This window comes from Macrobrachium nipponense, chromosome 25 (assembly GCF_015104395.2).
Source record: "Macrobrachium nipponense isolate FS-2020 chromosome 25, ASM1510439v2, whole genome shotgun sequence".
Classification (NCBI taxonomy): Eukaryota; Metazoa; Arthropoda; class Malacostraca; order Decapoda; family Palaemonidae; genus Macrobrachium; species Macrobrachium nipponense.
In genome coordinates, this window is record NC_087214.1 from 74895277 (window position 1) to 74913057 (window position 17781).

Below are 17781 nucleotides of genomic sequence, written 5' to 3' on the forward strand. Positions count from 1 at the left end.
GTCGAGTTTTTGCATGGATGAGTTAGGGCTGCATAGATCGAAAAAATGGTGTCTCTCTGCCCTTCTGATGTCTTGTAGATGAAGCTTCTCTTGAGGTCTTCTTCGTATTAAAAATCAGTAGCTGTGACAGACAAAGGGCTATTTTGGTCATAGCATCATCATCACTTTGTTGTTGATCTTTGATACAAGGTCCTTAGTAATATCATCTTTTTACAAGGACAAGAAGACTTCTTGGGACCACATTCTTTTCACATCCTGGCTCAAAGTAACCATCAAATGAGTATTCATGGGAAAGATATCTCTGCTAACCTATTTTAGCTGCATGCATCAATCGAATACTTCCTCATCAGCATCATGTACAAGCAATGCGGATAGCCTTTCCAATATCTCTGTCAAACATCAATATTATATACTCTTCCCTCACTATGGGCCCTGAGGTCTGGAATAAGAGCTAACAACTTTTCTTTAAGTCTAGTCGTATGCACCTTTTGGGTATAAGTTGGATCTATTTAGCCATTCTTGCATCATACATTTTCCCCTAGGTCTGCAAGTTTTAATACTGGAAGTGATTCACCTCTCTGTTCTTCTATGTGTGAAACCAATTCACTTAGAACTAGTCCCAGTGTTGAAAGCATCTTTTTGTTCCACTGTCATCAATATTCTTCTTTTCCCTAACTTTGTTGTACAAAATCTGTCATGCATTTGTGGTGATAAACAGCATCACGAGCTGGCAAATCTCCCAGCAGAAAAGTTTGCCGAAAAGTTATTCTGTCTTGTAGTATATGAGCATACTCTCGACTCTGCGATCAACATTTAGTGACATTGCTTTGATCAAAGGTGCTTCACTCTCATCTTTCTCACAGAAGAAGCATAACTCTGCTTTTGGCATGCTGTCACTGCTTAATCTAAGCTTCTTTTTGCTGGCTTGGTTGACAGCCAACCTCCTGCTTTGCTTTCTTTTCTTTAGCCCTCTGTAGCTTCTGGTTGTTGAAAAGGCCTTCACATGACTTGTGAAACTTGGCATCATTTTCTCTTTGTAGCGTTGCTTCAATTCCTTTGCCAGTGTCCAGTCTTTTAATGTCGATGTCCAATGGAACACATCCAAGTTGTTCAAATTCTATATATTTTCTACTACCTATTGTAACCTACATTCACTGTCTCTTCGTTGTGTTTTACCACCTGGGAGTTTAAGTTTCTCATTTGGTTTCATAACCTGGCATAAAATACATAATGTCCAATCTGTTGAGGGTTTAGCAGTTTTCTGCATGGCAGCTCCTTCCACTGGATCTACTTGCATGCACATTTCAGACATTTTCTATGGTTAAACTGTTAGCAACTACAACTACCACCACCACTAGTCTATATACATGTATGTACAACATTCAGGGCGATTGCTTCATGAAGGGTTTGGCTATATAATTGTATTTGATATTTATGCACCTGAAATAAAATGAAACAGGAATTAGATGTTTAAAAACAGATTGAAAGACATATACAAAAACAGATAGACAGACAGACAGCCAGTCAGAAGGACATATGGATATACAGACAGGATATAAGACAAAGAGATGGATGATACACCTGAAAACATAAAGCACCACCCTTCTATATGGTTTACTCAGGAAATCATGCAAAACCATGAAGTATCTATCATCAATGTATGCACAAAAGTTTAATTTGGAGGCAGCCATATTGAATTTTCAAAATGGCTGCCATATATATTTAATTTTTGAGTTACCTGGAACACAGGTTTGGACACCAAGATCATATTTCCGTCTCTCCTACCAACGAATTTATACATAAAGGTAACTTCAGGGCAGCCATCTTGGATTTCCAAGATGAATGCCACACATGTTGGACTTCTGGTAGCAGCACGTGATAGGACACATTGATCAATATAGGTAAAGCTACTAAAATCTTGTTTCTACCTGACTTACAACAGAAGTTATAGGCATAGGTCTATTTTAGGCGGCCATTTTGAAAAATGTCACTTTTTGGGGTCATGGAGTGCTCAGATCATTTGTCTCCTCATCTTATTAGAAAGAGCATCAAAAAGTCTTCTAGGAGCCAAATTTTGATAATCTGTTCAAAAAGTGCATGATTTTTTCCTAATCTACTAGACTATATACTATATTATTGGCTCTGGGACTTTCAACACTCGCCCAGTTACGGAGTTACCCATGCTGTGGCCAGAAGTGCACTATTCTAGAGGAAGTCCCCCTCGAGGTTTGTGCATCCAGTCCTTTCCAGGTTCCTCCTTCAAGTCACTGAAGAATCTTGTAAACTTTTTAGTATATAGATATGAAGCGTTGCCTCTTATGGTAAAATAATAACATAAACGATGACGGAACGTTAGTTAAACTTTCATATTTAATTTCGCATCTCTTACAACAACGACAATAATAATAATAATAATAATAAAGCCACGTTCAACTTCATCCCTCCCACGGCATATCTTCCGTTTGGGAATCGTAAACTCTGGAGCACTCGGCGATAATGACGTTTAAATTCTCCTGAAGATCAAATCAGTCTCTCATTCAGGATATTGTCAAGGGACGTCGAATGGATTCTGTTCTCTCTCTCTCTCTCTCTCTCTCTCTCTCATTTGAAGTAAAATTTTAGCGTCGCAAGTTTGCTGCTTTTTGTATTATCAGTAGTTAGTTCATTTACAAAGTAAAAGATAGACCTCTCTCTCTCTCTCTCTCTCTCTCTCCTCTCTCTCTCTCTCTCTCTCTCTCTCTCTCTCTCTCTGGGAGAAAGTCCCTAGAATAGTCGGAGTCCAACTCCAAAACATTAACTAATTTCCAATTTCTCCTCCCTTGGCCCGTACGTAACTCTCTCACTCACAGTTGTTTATCAATATTTCTGCAACCAGCTTTCAAACGAGAGAGAGAGAGAGAGAGAGAGAGAGAGAGAGAGAGAGAGAGAGAGGAGCCTACCTGTGACGAAACTACAAAAGAAACCATTAAGTTTATTCCCAAGTGAGAGGAAATGTTCTATTCTTTTTACTCTGGGAGGAAAGGGATGTTTTACACTTCCTTTCTGTTGGACAGATTTCGTGTTCTTGTTTTTGGTGGTTCCTATATGGTAATGACGCCACTTATGTCACTTCTTGCTTCGTAGTTTATTATTATTATTTTTTTTATTTTTTATTTTATTTTTTTTCTCTATCACAGTCCTCCAATTCGACCGGGTGGTATTTATAGTGTGGGGTTCCGGGTCGCATCCTGCCTCCTTAGGAGTCTATCGCTCTTCTTACTATGTGCGCCGTTTCTAGGATCACACTCTTCTGCATGAGTCCTGGAGCTACTTCAGCGTCTAGTTTCTCCAGATTCCTTTTCAGGGAACTTTGGATCGTGCCTAGTGTTCCTATGATTATGGGTACAATTTCCACTGGCTTATCCCATATCCTCCTTATTTCTATTTTCAGGTCTTGATACTAAGCCATTTTTTCCTTTTCTTTCTCTTCAACTCTGGTGTCCCATGGTATTGCGACATCAATGAGTGATAATTTCTTCTTGATTTTGTCAACCAACTTCACGTCTGGTCTATTTGTACGTATCACCCTATCTGTTCTGATACCATAGTCCCAGAGGATCTTTGCCTGATCGTTTTCTATCACTCCCTCAGGTTGGTGCTCGTACCACTTATTACTGCAAGGTAACTGATGTTTCTTGCACAGGCTCCAGTTGAGGGCTTTTGCCACTGAATCATGCCTCTTTTTGTACTGGTTCTGTGCAAGTGCCAGACATTTGCTTGCTATGTGGTTTATGTTCTCATTTTTCGTATTGCACTTCCTTTATATGGGAGAGATGTTATTTCCATCTATCGGTCTTTGAACATATCTGGTTCTTAGGGCCTGATCTTGTGCCGCTGTTGTCATTCCTTCAGTTTCCTTCTTGAGCTCTCCCCTCAGTAGCCATTGCCATGTGTCATCGCTGGCTACTTCTTTAGTCTGTCTCATGTATTGTCCGTGCATTGGTTTGTTGTGCCAGTCCTCTGTTCTGTTTGTCATTCTCCTGTCTCTATATTTCTTGGTCTTCGTTTTCTTTTATCAGTCCTTCTTCCCATGCACTCTCCAGCCACTCGTCTTCACTGGTTTTCAGATATTGCCCCTGTGCTCTGTTCTCGATGTTGACGCAGTCCTCTATACTTAGCAGCCCTCTCCCTCCTTCCTTTCGTGTTATGTATAGTCTGTCCGTATTTGCTCTTGGGTGTAGTGCTTTGTGTATTGTCATATGTTTCCTAGTTTTCTGGTCTATGCTCCGAAGTTCTGCCTTCGTCCATTCCACTATTCCTGCGCTGTAGCTGATTACTGGCAATGCCCATGTGTTTATTATTATTATTATTATTATTATTATTATTTATTTCTGCTCAGACGATAAACCTCTATTGATATAAAGCAAGCCGACGAGGCCATTGACTTGACGAAATAAACACGACATGAAAATGTATTATCTTTTCTGATACATCAATATCACCTGGCAGTAGTCCATTTATAGATTTTGCTTATCAATTAATTGTTATATCTTTACAAATGTTATGATGTTATACACTTTATTTACAATATTGTCGTATCGCCTATAAAACTGTCATTAATCTTGTAAAAAAATTATGAATATCACTTTTCGTACTTAATAACGAGTTTTAATACTAATAACTGCTAATTCTCAGCTCATAATTTTTCCGGATATTTGAAAAGACTAATTAAATCTACACATCATATTTAATTCCAGTGGTAATTAAGGAATATTACAAAGGGTAAATCTGGTGAGGAATATTAAAAAGTAAATCTGCAATCAAACACTGGAACGTAAACATCCCAAAAAGATCTATTACAAACAACGTAATTAGGATCCCTAATTAATATTACCTCATTTATAGGTAATAGATTTTTAATCAACTTATTAATATAAATTATGAACTCTATTAACATTTTTCAAACGAGAATGGTGGGGGTATATTAATATTGATATTACTAAATTGTATATGAGAGAGAGGCTTTATTTATTCAGGTAATCATAACATTAATCATGTATGTATTTGTATTTCAATCAAATGTGGACGGTGAAAGATAATGAATTCTTAGGATGACGTTGAAATTTGTAGGTATTTATTATTAATTATCATTTAATTTATATCAATTAAATGGCTGACAAGTAAACACTTCATACCAATAATCGCCATAGGTTCAAATTCGTGTTAAAATAAACAATGATACAATATCCGTGATGAATGCTTACATCCTTCACAGTCTCCTTCCTCTGGGCCCTCAATTCTTTATAATCAAAACTTATCTTTAAAAAATTGAATGCTAATAAATATCATAACCAAACTTACAATGAAACACTGATCAGTAATATCCAAATTTCATTAGATTATTTTGATTTTCTGTCCCCTTATATTTATTCACTTATCACCTTTTCCTATAACCTCTCTCTCTCTCTCACTCCAGGCAGATTTCCCTTTGGAGCCCTTTTGGGTTTATTATAAATATGTCTATTTACACTGTTCATGAAGTATTTCAGCTGAAGTTTAGAAAAAATGAAGAATGAAAAATCTTGAAAGGGAAAATACATTATACACCAACCTTCATATATATATATATATATATATATATATATATATATATATATATATATATATATCATAAGCCCGAAATTTTTTGCCCGCCCAAAGAACCTATGAAACAATTCCAAAAATAAAATCAACAACACCAGCAGTTGTTCATGGGAGCCGGAATAATTTATTCCAGGGGGAGACTTCTCTAACAAATGGGCTACAGAAAGTTAAGTTATTGCATGGAGTTGAATATCCAGTGAGAGAGAGAGAGAGAGAGAGAGAGAGACGAGAGAGAGAGAGAGAGAGAGAGAAATTCTCAGTCGAAACAGGAGAGAAGCAAATATATGTCACGAGTAATGAATGCTGCTTCAGTAACTTGCTATTCATTTGGGGAATACTTTCCTTTTTATTGCCCAGTCGAATTTTGTGTAAGTATGTCTGATCCTATCACATCCAGATAAAAAGTGAAGTGAATATGAACATTTAGTCGAATTGTGGTAATCATTTTCACGTAGTTAATGATAATGATATCAACCAGAAGAGATATATTTTCTATGTTATTTGTTATTCTAAGAATGTCAGTATTATTCCCTAAGGGAATCTTTAACTCTGGATTAGGGATGAACTCATCATTGCACGCACAAACGGATGTAGGCATCCGCCACACCCTAAGATCCCATAGCAACTGATTGAACAGGCATCGGCCTCACTAGTGCATACTCATCAAATTCCTTCATTTCAAAGGAGGCTATCACTAGGCTCTCTCTGTCTCCAAGCCAAGAAAGCTCATTTATTTTCTTCTCTTAATACGTGATTTAGGACTACCTCCGTTGGTGGTATATTCTGTGCGTGAGTCCTTATGGCCATTTCCGTAAAAGCACAGAAAGGAATTTATTCGTAATTGTATTTTTACATTCGTACTACATTATATATATATATATTATTTATATATATGTATATATATATATATATATATATATATATTAATAATTTATATATAATGTGAGTATATAGTGTGAGTGTGTATTTTCACGTATTTACACTTACATGCATACATATACAACCCCAAAATACCTCCCCCTTGTTTCCAAACGTCAACAGACAGACAGACAGACATCACGACTTATATTTAATTATCTTAATTATTTTTCCCTTCCCCAACTACTCGGGTAGAATATTATCCTTGTGAATTATTATTATTATTATTATTATTATTATTATTTGTGATTAAAAATAATGGCAGAATTCACAGAGTTGATTCTATATAAGATTCTTTCGATTCTCCTTATGATTTGTTTTTCTGGCCCGCTGTTATTATGAAGCAGCTGTCCAATATGCATTGTGCTGTAGGTCGTCAACGCAATTTCGGGCTGGTGTTTTCAAACACAACTGGTTATCAGGGACAGGCTGGGGTCGTCAGGGGTCTATCCAGTGAGACCCCTGACAACTACGGCCTGCTCCCGACCTACGAGACATACCTGTATACCTGTTGACGACCCCAGCCTGTCCCTGATAACCAGTTGCCTTTGATAACACCAGCCCGAAATTCTGTTGACAACCTACAGCACAATGCATATTATAATACTAGCGTGCCAGAAAGACAAATCATAAGGAGAATTGAAAGAATTTTATATAGAATCAATTCTGTGATTTCTGCCATATTTTTAATAAAACATATTGGAAAGAAGGTCTGTTTCCAGCATATTATTATTATTATTATTATTTTTTCCCACTGAAAATCCTAGGCTTATTTGTAGCCCATTTTCTCAACTTCCTATTCCCAACTCCTTATTTAACATTCAACCGCTTGTTGCTATACACAGTGTTTGATTAAAGTTGCCACTTTCACCACCACTAGAGGAGGCTGCTCCTCATTCTCTCTGTTTCGTTTTGCTGGTGAGCAGCGGTGATGTGCGTCAAAAGTATTGCGTGTACTTGTGTGCGTGGTGGTGGTAATATGGCTGACTGTCTGAGTGAGTGTGTGTGTGTGTGTGTGTGAATGTGTACTAAAATTGGTTGTCTAGCTGTATATCTACAATATGTATATGTGTGTGTATATGTTAAGAGGCTTTTCGTTCCCTTTTATTTTTGGTTATTATTTGTTATATGGTGGTACTCTTTATCTACACGGCGTTGAGTTTCCATCTCTATTAGGAACTTATCATATAAATATTTAGTTCTAATACTCTATTCTTCTGGACTACTGTTTTTCTGCATACTGGCCGATTCTCGATCTGCTGGGTTGGTCAGTCAGTAGGCAAATCACGTAGAGAAATTATGTGAGTTCGGTTTCCTTTAGAATTCTGGGCAAGTTAAACACCAAGTTTTTTTTTGTTCTTAATTATTATTGTAACACACAATCTCACTTTCCTATCACACAAGTCTTAATGACACAGGATACACGGAGTATAAACCGACACACGCTATGCGTCCAGAAGTGAGTAGTTAACTGATTCTTTCCATCTTAACTATCGACCAATTTCTGATTTCTGGCTCTGCCTCTTGTTCTTCTGGATTCCTTTTAAGACCACCCAGTATTTCTTCATAATTGGGTAATCTTTAGCGCCTACCACTTCCGGCAACGACATCTAACAAATCAGGGCGTATGTTGTGAGCAGTCGTAAGCTAGTTCCACCCACTTGTTATTCGTCGCTCCCAGGTCAAAGTTTACGTATTGCAAACATCCTGGTTTGCGTTTCTCTTCTACTTCTCTGTCGCCTCTGTGTACTAAAAACTCTACTAGTAAATTTTCCTAGCTAATATATTTCCTACATAACTAATCTTACCAGACTTCTGCTCAACATATATACTTTGTATATGCATATATATATATATGATGCATATATATATATATATATATATATATATATATATATATATATATATATATATGTATATAGTTACGTGCCTGTGCATAGGTTTTATGTGATATTTTATATGCAGGTTCTTTGCTAGATAATGGCGACATGAACCTATGACAGGTGTAACACAGTAGTTAAACACTCTAGAAATATAATATAGTAAAGTGGGATGCACCTACTAGCATAAACTCAAGTGAGGGCAATTAAATGCAAGGCCAAACTTATTATATTTATCAAAATATATTCGGCACTATCCAAAACGCCATACTCGGGTTCTGCAATTGACAAGAGAAACCCCAATATAAATAAATGTATGGTAATAACAATGCAATTCAATATTAAGAGAATATAATATCAGATATAAAATGGTTAACCTAAATATACTCTGACTTGCCTTTGCTGGATATCCTTTATAAAAGTATAATAATATATACAAGTAGCATATATGAGGTACGAGAGACGAGTCACCAAACAGCAGTCTTACAGGAGATTTATCATAAAGAGAAGAACACAAACAACGGGACTAATGTAAGTACCGAAGGCAAGTACCAAACGATTCATCAAAGTTAACGTACGTCCAAGACAACCATAAACAAGGTACATATAACTAACTAAGATACACAATAACGAATTGATACTTAATAAACCATCACACAATGATACTTATAATAGAACTATGATGTAAACTAACGAGTTATAATATGTATCAGAACGAGAGATCCATCATAATAAAGACAACCACTACAGCAACGAATCAACGTATTCCTCAATAAAGTGCCGACAAGCAATTATACAAACAGTACAAGATATGAACTAGCGAATGGACTGGCTAACTATCGTTAATTACCAAGGGTAAAGAAATGGACTATATAATAACAACACCTCTTACCTACAGAAATGACAACACATATAGCCACTGACCTGATGCACGCATATGCAACAATATATACCAACTCCACTGGTAATAATTAACGACAATATTCCAAAACGCAGGAATATAAATAACAGAAATGGCACTAATGAACACAGAGAATATCAACATAAAACAAGACTTATCATGCCCAACGTGACATGACAACGAAATACTACCAAAACACAACGGCAACAATCCGATATTCTCTCTCTCTCTCTGACTCGTTATATATGTATTTTCCTTTGTCCCTTCTCCTTCGTGACTCTGGGTCGACTGTTAGAATAACCTCTCTGGTTTAGCTCTCGGTATCGACTGCTGTAATGGTCTATATGCTGAACCTTGTAACTTCGGCTGAACTACCTAATAGTATTCTGTACATGGTAATTAGTTTTTGATACCAAACAAGCAGTAATAGTAATAAAAGATAGGAAAACAAAAAGAATAAACGTAACCAAACAGTATAAACAAAATTAATGAAAATAAACATAAACTTGTTATACCTCCACCGCAAATTTAAAAAGCATGGGTAGTGCTATTTAAAAACTGGAATATACAAAAGAAGTCACAATTGAGTACAAGTCACAATCGGGTATGAAAAAAATTATACAAAAGAACGTGAAAGGGCATCAGCTATTACGTTATCTTTTCCTTTCACATGCTTGATACTGATGTTGTATTCTTGTAATACTAGAGACCATCGCATGAGACGTCTGTTCTTATTGTTGAACTGATGCAGATACTTTAAAGGGTTATGATCTGAGAATATCTCTACCTCTGCAGGACTTGAAATTACATATACTTCAAAATGTTGTATGGCTGACATCAATGCTAAACATTCCTTCTCGATCGTGTTGTATTTACTCTGGCTGCGATTTAATTTTCTGGAAAAATAGCTAACAGGAAAAAGAATGTCATCGTATTTCTGCATCAGCACTGCTCCGATACCAATGTCGCTTGCATCTACCATCATCTGGAATGGTTTAGAAAAATCTGGTGAGCGCAAAATAGGTTTGGCACACAAAATACTCTTCAATTGCAAAAATGATTTCTCAGACAAATCTGACCGATTAAAATTACATCTACTACTTAGAAGATTCGTTAAAGGTGCAGCCAATTCTGAAAATTTAGGAACAAACCGTCTGAAATAACTACACATCCCAAGAAACTGTCTAATTTGCTTCTTATTTTCCGGAGTCTTAAATTTAATAATAGATTCAATGTTGCTGTTCTTAGGCGAGATATTTCCACTTCCAACTTGATAACCTAGATATGTAATCTCTGCCTTACCGAACTCACACTTCTTCAAGTTAACTACTAATCCATACTTTAGCAAAGCTGAAAATAAAGATCGAATATGTTTTAGATGCTCCAACCAAGAATTGCTATACACAACTACATCATCTAAATATACTGCACAATTCTCTACATCTCTGATTACAAAATTCATAAGTCGTTGGAACGTACTTGCAGCTTTGCGTAAACCTGCCACAGTGGTATATGTAAGTATTCAACCCATTATGCATTGCATAACCCATATTTTGCATATATAAAAGGCATTGAACTTAGGGTTTTAATGCCGCGCCAGAGGTTGCCACAGTAGTATATGCAAGTATTCAACCCATTATGCATTGCATAACCCATATTTTGCATATATAAAAGGCATTGAACTTACAGGTTTTTACGCCGCGCCAGAGGTTGCCACAGTGGTATATGCAAGTATTCAACCCATTATGCATTGCACAACCCATATTTTGCATATATAAAAGGCATTGAAAATTACAGGTTACGCCGCTTCCAGAGGTTGCCAGTTTTAGTATGCCAAGTATCGCCCATTGATGGAATTGCATAACCCACAAGTTTTCATATATAAAAGGCATGAAATTACGGGTACGCCGCGCCAGAGGTTGCAACCCAGTTGGTAATGCAGTTATTCACCAATATGCATTGAATAAACCCATATTTTGCATATATAAAAGGCATTGAACTTACGGGTTTTTACGCCGCTCCAGAGGTTGCCACAGTAGTATATGCAAGTATTCAACCCATTATGCATTGCATAACACATATTTTGCATATATAATAGGCATTGAACTTACGGGTTTTTACGCCGCGCCAGAGGTTGCCACAGTAGTATATGCAAGTATTCAACCCATTATGCATTGCATAACCCATATTTTGCATATATAAAAGGCATTGAACTTACGGGTTTTTACACCGTGCCAGAGGTTGCCACAGTAGTATATGCAAGTATTCAAACCCATTAATGCATTGTCATAAACCCATATTTTGGCAGATAATAAAAGGCATTGAACTTACGGGTTTTTACACCTCGCCAGAGGTTGCCACAGTGGTATATGCAAGTATTCAACCCATTATGCATTGCATAACCCATATTTTGCATATATAAAAGGCATTGAACTTAGGGTTTTTACGCCGCGCCAGAGGTTGCCACTGTAGTAAATTCAAGTATTCAACCCATTATGCATTGCATAACCTATATTTTGCATACGTAAAAGGTATTGAACTTACGGGATTTTACGCTGCGCCAGAGGTCGCCACATTGGTATATGCAAGTGTTCAACCCCTTATGCATTGCATAACCCATATTTTGCATATATAAAAGGCAGGAAACTTACAGGTATGCCTAGCCAGAGGTGCCAAACAAGTAGTATTATTGCAAGTGATCAACCCATATGCAGCATAACCCATATTTTGCATATATAAAAGGCATTGAACTTAACGGGTTTTTTACGCCGCGCCCAGAGGTACCACCAGTTGTATATGCAAGTATTCAACCCATTATGCTTGGCATAACCCATATTTTGCATATATAAAAAGGCATTGAACTTACGGGTTTTTTCCCGCCGGCCAGAGGTTGGCCACCAGTAGTATATGCAAGTTTCAACCCCATTATGCCATTGCATTAACCCAATATTTGCATATTAAAAGGCTTTGAACTTAGGTTTTTTAAAAACGCCGCCCAGAGGTTGCCACAGTAGTATATGCAAGTATTCAATCCATTATGCATTGCATTGAACCCACTATTTTGCCCATATATAATAGGCATGACACTCCGGGTTTTTATGGCGGCGGGCCAGAGGTTGGCCACAGTGTATAATGCAAGTAAATTCAACCAAATTATTGCATTGCATAACCCATATTTTGCATATTATAAAAAGGCATTGAACTTACGGGGTTGTTACGCCGCGCCAGAGGTTGCCACAGTAGTATATGCAAGTATTCAACCCATTATGCATTGCATAACCCATATTTTTGCATATATAATAGGTTTATTGAACTTACGGGTTTTTTACGCCGCGCCAGAGGTTGCCACACTAGTATATGCAAGTATTCAATCCATTATGCATTGCATAACCCATATTTTGCATATATAATAGGCATTGAACTTACGGGTTTTTATGCCGCGCCAGAGGTTGCCACAGTGTATATGCAAGTATTCAACCCATTATGCATTGCATAACCCATATTTTTGCATATATAGGTAGGCATTGAACTTACGGGTTTTTACGCCACGCCAGAGGTTGCCACAGTAGTATATGCAAGTATTCAATCCCATTATGCATTGCATAACCCATATTTTGCATATATAATAGGCATTGAACTTACGGGTTTTTATGCCGCGCCAGAGGTTGCCACAGTGTATATGCAAGTATTCAACCCATTATGCATTGCATAACCCATATTTTGCATATATAAAAGGCATTGAACTTACGGGTTTTTACGCCGCGCCAGAGGTTGCCACAGTAGTATATGCAAGTATTCAACCCATTATGCATTGCATAACCCATATTTTGCATATATAAAAGGCTTTGAACTTACGGGTTTTTACGCCGCGCCAGAGGTTGCCACAGTGTATATGCAAGTATTCAACCCATTATGCATTGCATAACCCATATTTTGCATATATAAAATGCATTGAACTTCTAGGCTAGTGAACTTCCAGCAGCCCCCCAACTGCCTTCCATCCTCCAGCCCCCATTGCAGGTCTAGTAGTCCCTTTCAAGTCCATTCTAAGTATTATTTTTTCCTTCTAGGCCAAAGAACTTCCAGCAGCCCCCCAACTGCCTTCCATCCTCCAGCCCCCATTGCAGGTCTAGTAGTTCATTCAAGTCCATTCTAAGTATTATTTTTTCCTTGAAGGCCAAAGAACTTCCAGCAGCCCCCCAACTGCCTTCCATCCTCCAGCCCCCATTGCAGGTCTAGTAGTTCATTCAAGTCCATTCTAAGTATTATTTTTTCCTTCTAGGCCAAAGAACTTCCAGCAGCCCCCCAACTGCCTTCCATCCTCCAGCCCCCATTGCAGGTCTAGTAGTTCATTCAAGTCCATTCTAAGTATTCCTTGTAGGCCAAAGAACTTCCAGCAGCCCCCCAACTGCCTTCCATCCTCCAGCCCCCATTGCAGGTCTAGTAGTCCCTTTCAAGTCCATTCTAAGTATTATTTTTTCCTTCTAGGCCCCCCCAAAGAACTTGCCAGCAGCCCCCCAACTTCCTTCCATCTCATCCCCCATTGGCAGGTTCTAGTAGTCCCTTTCAAGTCCATTCTAAGTATTATTTTTTCCTTCTAGGCCAAAGAACTTCCAGCAGCCCCCCAACTGCCTTCCATCCTCCAGCCCCCATTGCAGGTCTAGTAGTTCATTCAAGTCCATTCTAAGTATTATTTTTTCCTTGAAGGCCAAAGAACTTCCAGCAGCCCCCCAACTGCCTTCCATCCTCCAGCCCCCATTGCAGGTCTAGTAGTTCATTCAAGTCCATTCTAAGTATTATTTTTTCCTTCTAGGCCAAAGAACTTCCAGCAGCCCCCAACTGCCTTCCATCCTCCAGCCCCCATTGCAGGTCTAGTAGTTCATTCAAGTCCATTCTAAGTATTATTTTTTCCTTGTAGGCCAGTGAACTTCCAGCAGCCCCCCAACTGCCTTCCATCCTCCAGCCCCCATTGCAGGTCTAGTAGTTCATTCAAGTCCATTCTAAGTATTATTTTTTCCTTCTAGGCCAATGAACTTCCAGCAGCCCCCAACTGCCTTCCATCCTCCAGTCTCAGGTGCAGGTCTAGTAGTTACCTCAAGTCCAGATTGAGTATTGGTGTTCCTTCCCTACCAAGGAACTTGCAGCATTCCACTATCCTCTAGGCTTAGGTGCAGGTGCAGGTATTGGCTTAGGAGAGAATTTATTTGAGAAAGAGAATGAGTTAGATTGGTTAGAGAAATTAAAGAGAGTCCAAGAAAAGAACCACAGATTTCACAGTCATTCACTCATCCGCAAGTGAGCGCGCTCACATTTACATTCACATGCATTGATACCCAAAATCATCCAAATTCATACATACATTCATACTTACATTCATACCCACTCAAACATACATTCATACCTACATTCATACCTACATTCATTCACACTCATACCCATACGTTCAGTTCTTTTCATATTGTCTCTCTCCAGAAATCTCTTCCAATCCAGTCCTCCTCTCTCTGCTTATTCTTCATTTCCTTTTATGCTATTGATAGTTGGCGATCACCATATCGAAATCCCTCTCTTGCAATCCTTGTTTGATGCCTTCCCGCCAATCCATCAGTAATCGTATCACTTTGTCGTACTTTATTAGCCCCATCTTTTGATGGCGACATACCAATATTAGGTTTTCTAACTGATCGGCCAGATGGTTTCTCTCCCGTTTGATGCGTCGAAGCTGCCCTTCCAGAGAATCCACGAGTCCCCATATTTCCGGATCTTCGTCGAGTTTCATCTTGAGTTCAGCTTCCTTCTCCTTCAGCATCTGTTCCATTAAATCTAGCTGGTTGTCTTTCTTCTGGAGTTCACACAACCTCGAGTGTTCTTCTTGCCGCATTTTCTCAATTTCCTTGCAGAGTCTCTGGACCTGCTCTTCCAGCTTTGCCTTCCCTCTCTGGCACTGGAACAACGCGTTGCCCTGCTCGTCATGAATTTTGGACTTGCTTGCAAACGCCAAATTTACCTCATCCATTTTACGTTTCATATGTGCTATTTCCTTGTCCCTTTGTTCGAGAGAGCAGTTTGCTTCTTCCAGCCGGATTCTCAGTTCTCTCTCGATTTCGCATAGCTTTTCCAAGTTTCCTCTCATCTTCGCGTTTTCATCCAGCAGTAATCTGTTATGTTCTTTTTGAGAGTCCAGTCGCTTTTCGAGACGTTGATACTTGCTTTTGCCGATGTTAAGCAGGTCCTCCATGTAGTCAAGCTCTGAATTTTGCCTGGCGAGCTCCTCACGCAGAGCCTGCGTATCGGCATGGTCCTCGTAATAATTCAGATGGCGCTTCGTCTCACTCTTGTTCTTCTGCGCCTTTCTCACCTTTCCTATGTGGGCGATGAATTTTAAGCCAGAAGCGGTTTCATTCAGATTCCAACGTTTTGCTCTGAATCTCCATGCTATGGGTTCCTTCCTTTTCCTCCTATGCTTCCTCTTCCCAGACATATTCCACGCTTCGGCTTCGTCCACCTTCATCCTGTCTTCCAATTCACAGACTACGCACCATGACGAATCACAATCGTTTGAATGTCGGTGCGAATCTTTCTTCACCAGTAAACAGTAGCTCGAATCACTTTCAGCCATCAATTCGTGAAGGTGTACATTTTCTTCTTCCCAATGTTTCTCTCGTTTAGCCTCGGTCGGCCAACCCTTTGGTGTCTTCATATTCTGATTAATATGAATCTGCTGGTCAAGTGGCCTTTCTTCCTCTCGCCTCATAAGACTCACGAGTTGTTCCATTTTATTTTGTAGCGCTTCTTGTCCCTCCTTTAGTATTTGAATGTCTTTCTCGAGGTCGGTGTACGCTGTTATTTTACGTTTGGATTCACTTTCCTGCTGCGTCTGATGGCGTTTCATATCCTCTTCTTCTCGTTTAGAAGCGCGTGCTCTCAGGATTTCTATCACAGACCGCAGGATCTTGTTTTTTCGGCTTTCTTCCTTGAGAGCTCGTTTCGCTTCTGTGATCTCTCTTTCCTTGAGTGCCAACTCGTCTCTGAAAGAGGCCACAGCCTCTTCCTTGAAATCCGTTCGAGAAACGCTTTTAATAATAGCAGAACACAATCCAGCGAACTGGATGCCAATATGATTACAAGCATTAGTAACCACTGGTCCGACTGAGAGGACCAGAGCCATAAAATTTTTTACAACATTATTTGCTAACGATTTCATAGTGTCGTATACTTCTCCTTCCGCTTTTCTGATGATTAGTTCCTGAATATGCCGTCCTAGGATTCTGGAGACAGGGGAAGGAAGAAGAAGAGGAGGAGGAGGAGGAAGAGGAGGATTTTGAATCTGGCTTCGGAAGGGTGGCTTCACAGGGCCTCTTAGTGTTACAATGGACTTGAAGACGCCAAGGATTTTAGGATTCCGGAACGAGAATCCAGATTCATGGGGCATCAGACTGAGGACTCCTCAAGTCTCCAGAGTCGGGATCTTCATTCTAAGAAGAAGAACAACAACAACATGAAGAGAGAGAGAGAGAGAGAGAGAGAGAGAGAGAGAGAGAGAGAGAGAGAGAGAGAGTGCTAAAGTGTCCCAGTAACTTCGGAGGTAGAGTGAATCGTGGCAAAACTGTGAGTACATTATAGAGAGAAGTATTTGTATCATAATTTGTAGCTTTAACGCAAATTATATCCTTCTCGCGGCTTGTACTTCTAATTTTTTCAAGGGTTTGTATGGCTGGCCACAGGGTTTACATGGTGTCAGCCATGCGATTCTTCTTAAATTTTCTCCTGACTAGAATATTCCAGAAAAAAAAACATCACTGGGTAGGCTCCGATATACCTCCTTCGACGATGCATTTCATTAGAGCATAAATTTCCTTAAGTTAACGTATTTCTTCATGAAGATAGGTGTCGGTAAAGACGACAGTTTTACAAAACTGATAACCTAGAAGGGTGATTATTTGTCCTTCGAGTTTCTCGAAGATTATAGGGACGATTCTAACGTTATTTCCTAGGTCTGTCATGAAGTCAGAATATCCGCTAGAGTAATATCATATAAAGAAAAACAGTAATAGATATGTCAGGAAATACTTCAGATGATGTGGCTCATAGGATTACCAAGTGCAAATGTACTTTCAATATTTTTTCCAGGGAGAAATTGGATGTAATTCTCATACAGCAAATTGATGGAAATCATATCTGTTTATGATATGTGATAATTATCATTCCAGTTTAATCATTCATATTCCCAGGGCTGCTTCTCGATTTCCTATCGTATCATGGAATATTAAAATTGGTTATTCATATTTGTTTACGATATATGATAATTATCATTTCAGTTTAATCATTCATATTCCCAGGGCTGCTTTTCGATTTCCTATCGTATCATGGAATATTAAGATTGGTTATTCATATTTGTTTACGATATATGATAATTATCATTCCAGTTTAATCATTCATATTCCCAGGGCTGCTTCTCGATTC

The 17781-nt window shown here is 38.6% G+C and overlaps 1 protein-coding gene across 1 annotated transcript; it reads right to left on the reverse strand.

Moving 5' to 3' along the window:
* Positions 1 to 14848: 14848 nt before the first annotated feature.
* On the reverse strand, positions 14849 to 16522 carry LOC135199110 (golgin subfamily A member 6-like protein 24). Its single transcript, XM_064227029.1, has one exon. The coding sequence runs from the start codon at positions 16520 to 16522 to the stop codon at positions 14849 to 14851; it is 1674 nt and encodes a 557-aa protein (XP_064083099.1).
* Between the last annotated feature and the right edge of the window lie 1259 nt (positions 16523 to 17781).

What these genes read in the sequence shown, in the direction of transcription:
- LOC135199110 (XM_064227029.1), bottom strand. Translation starts at nt 16,522, where the DNA reads ATGAAATCGTTAGCAAATAATGTTGTAAAAAATTTTATGGCTCTGGTC.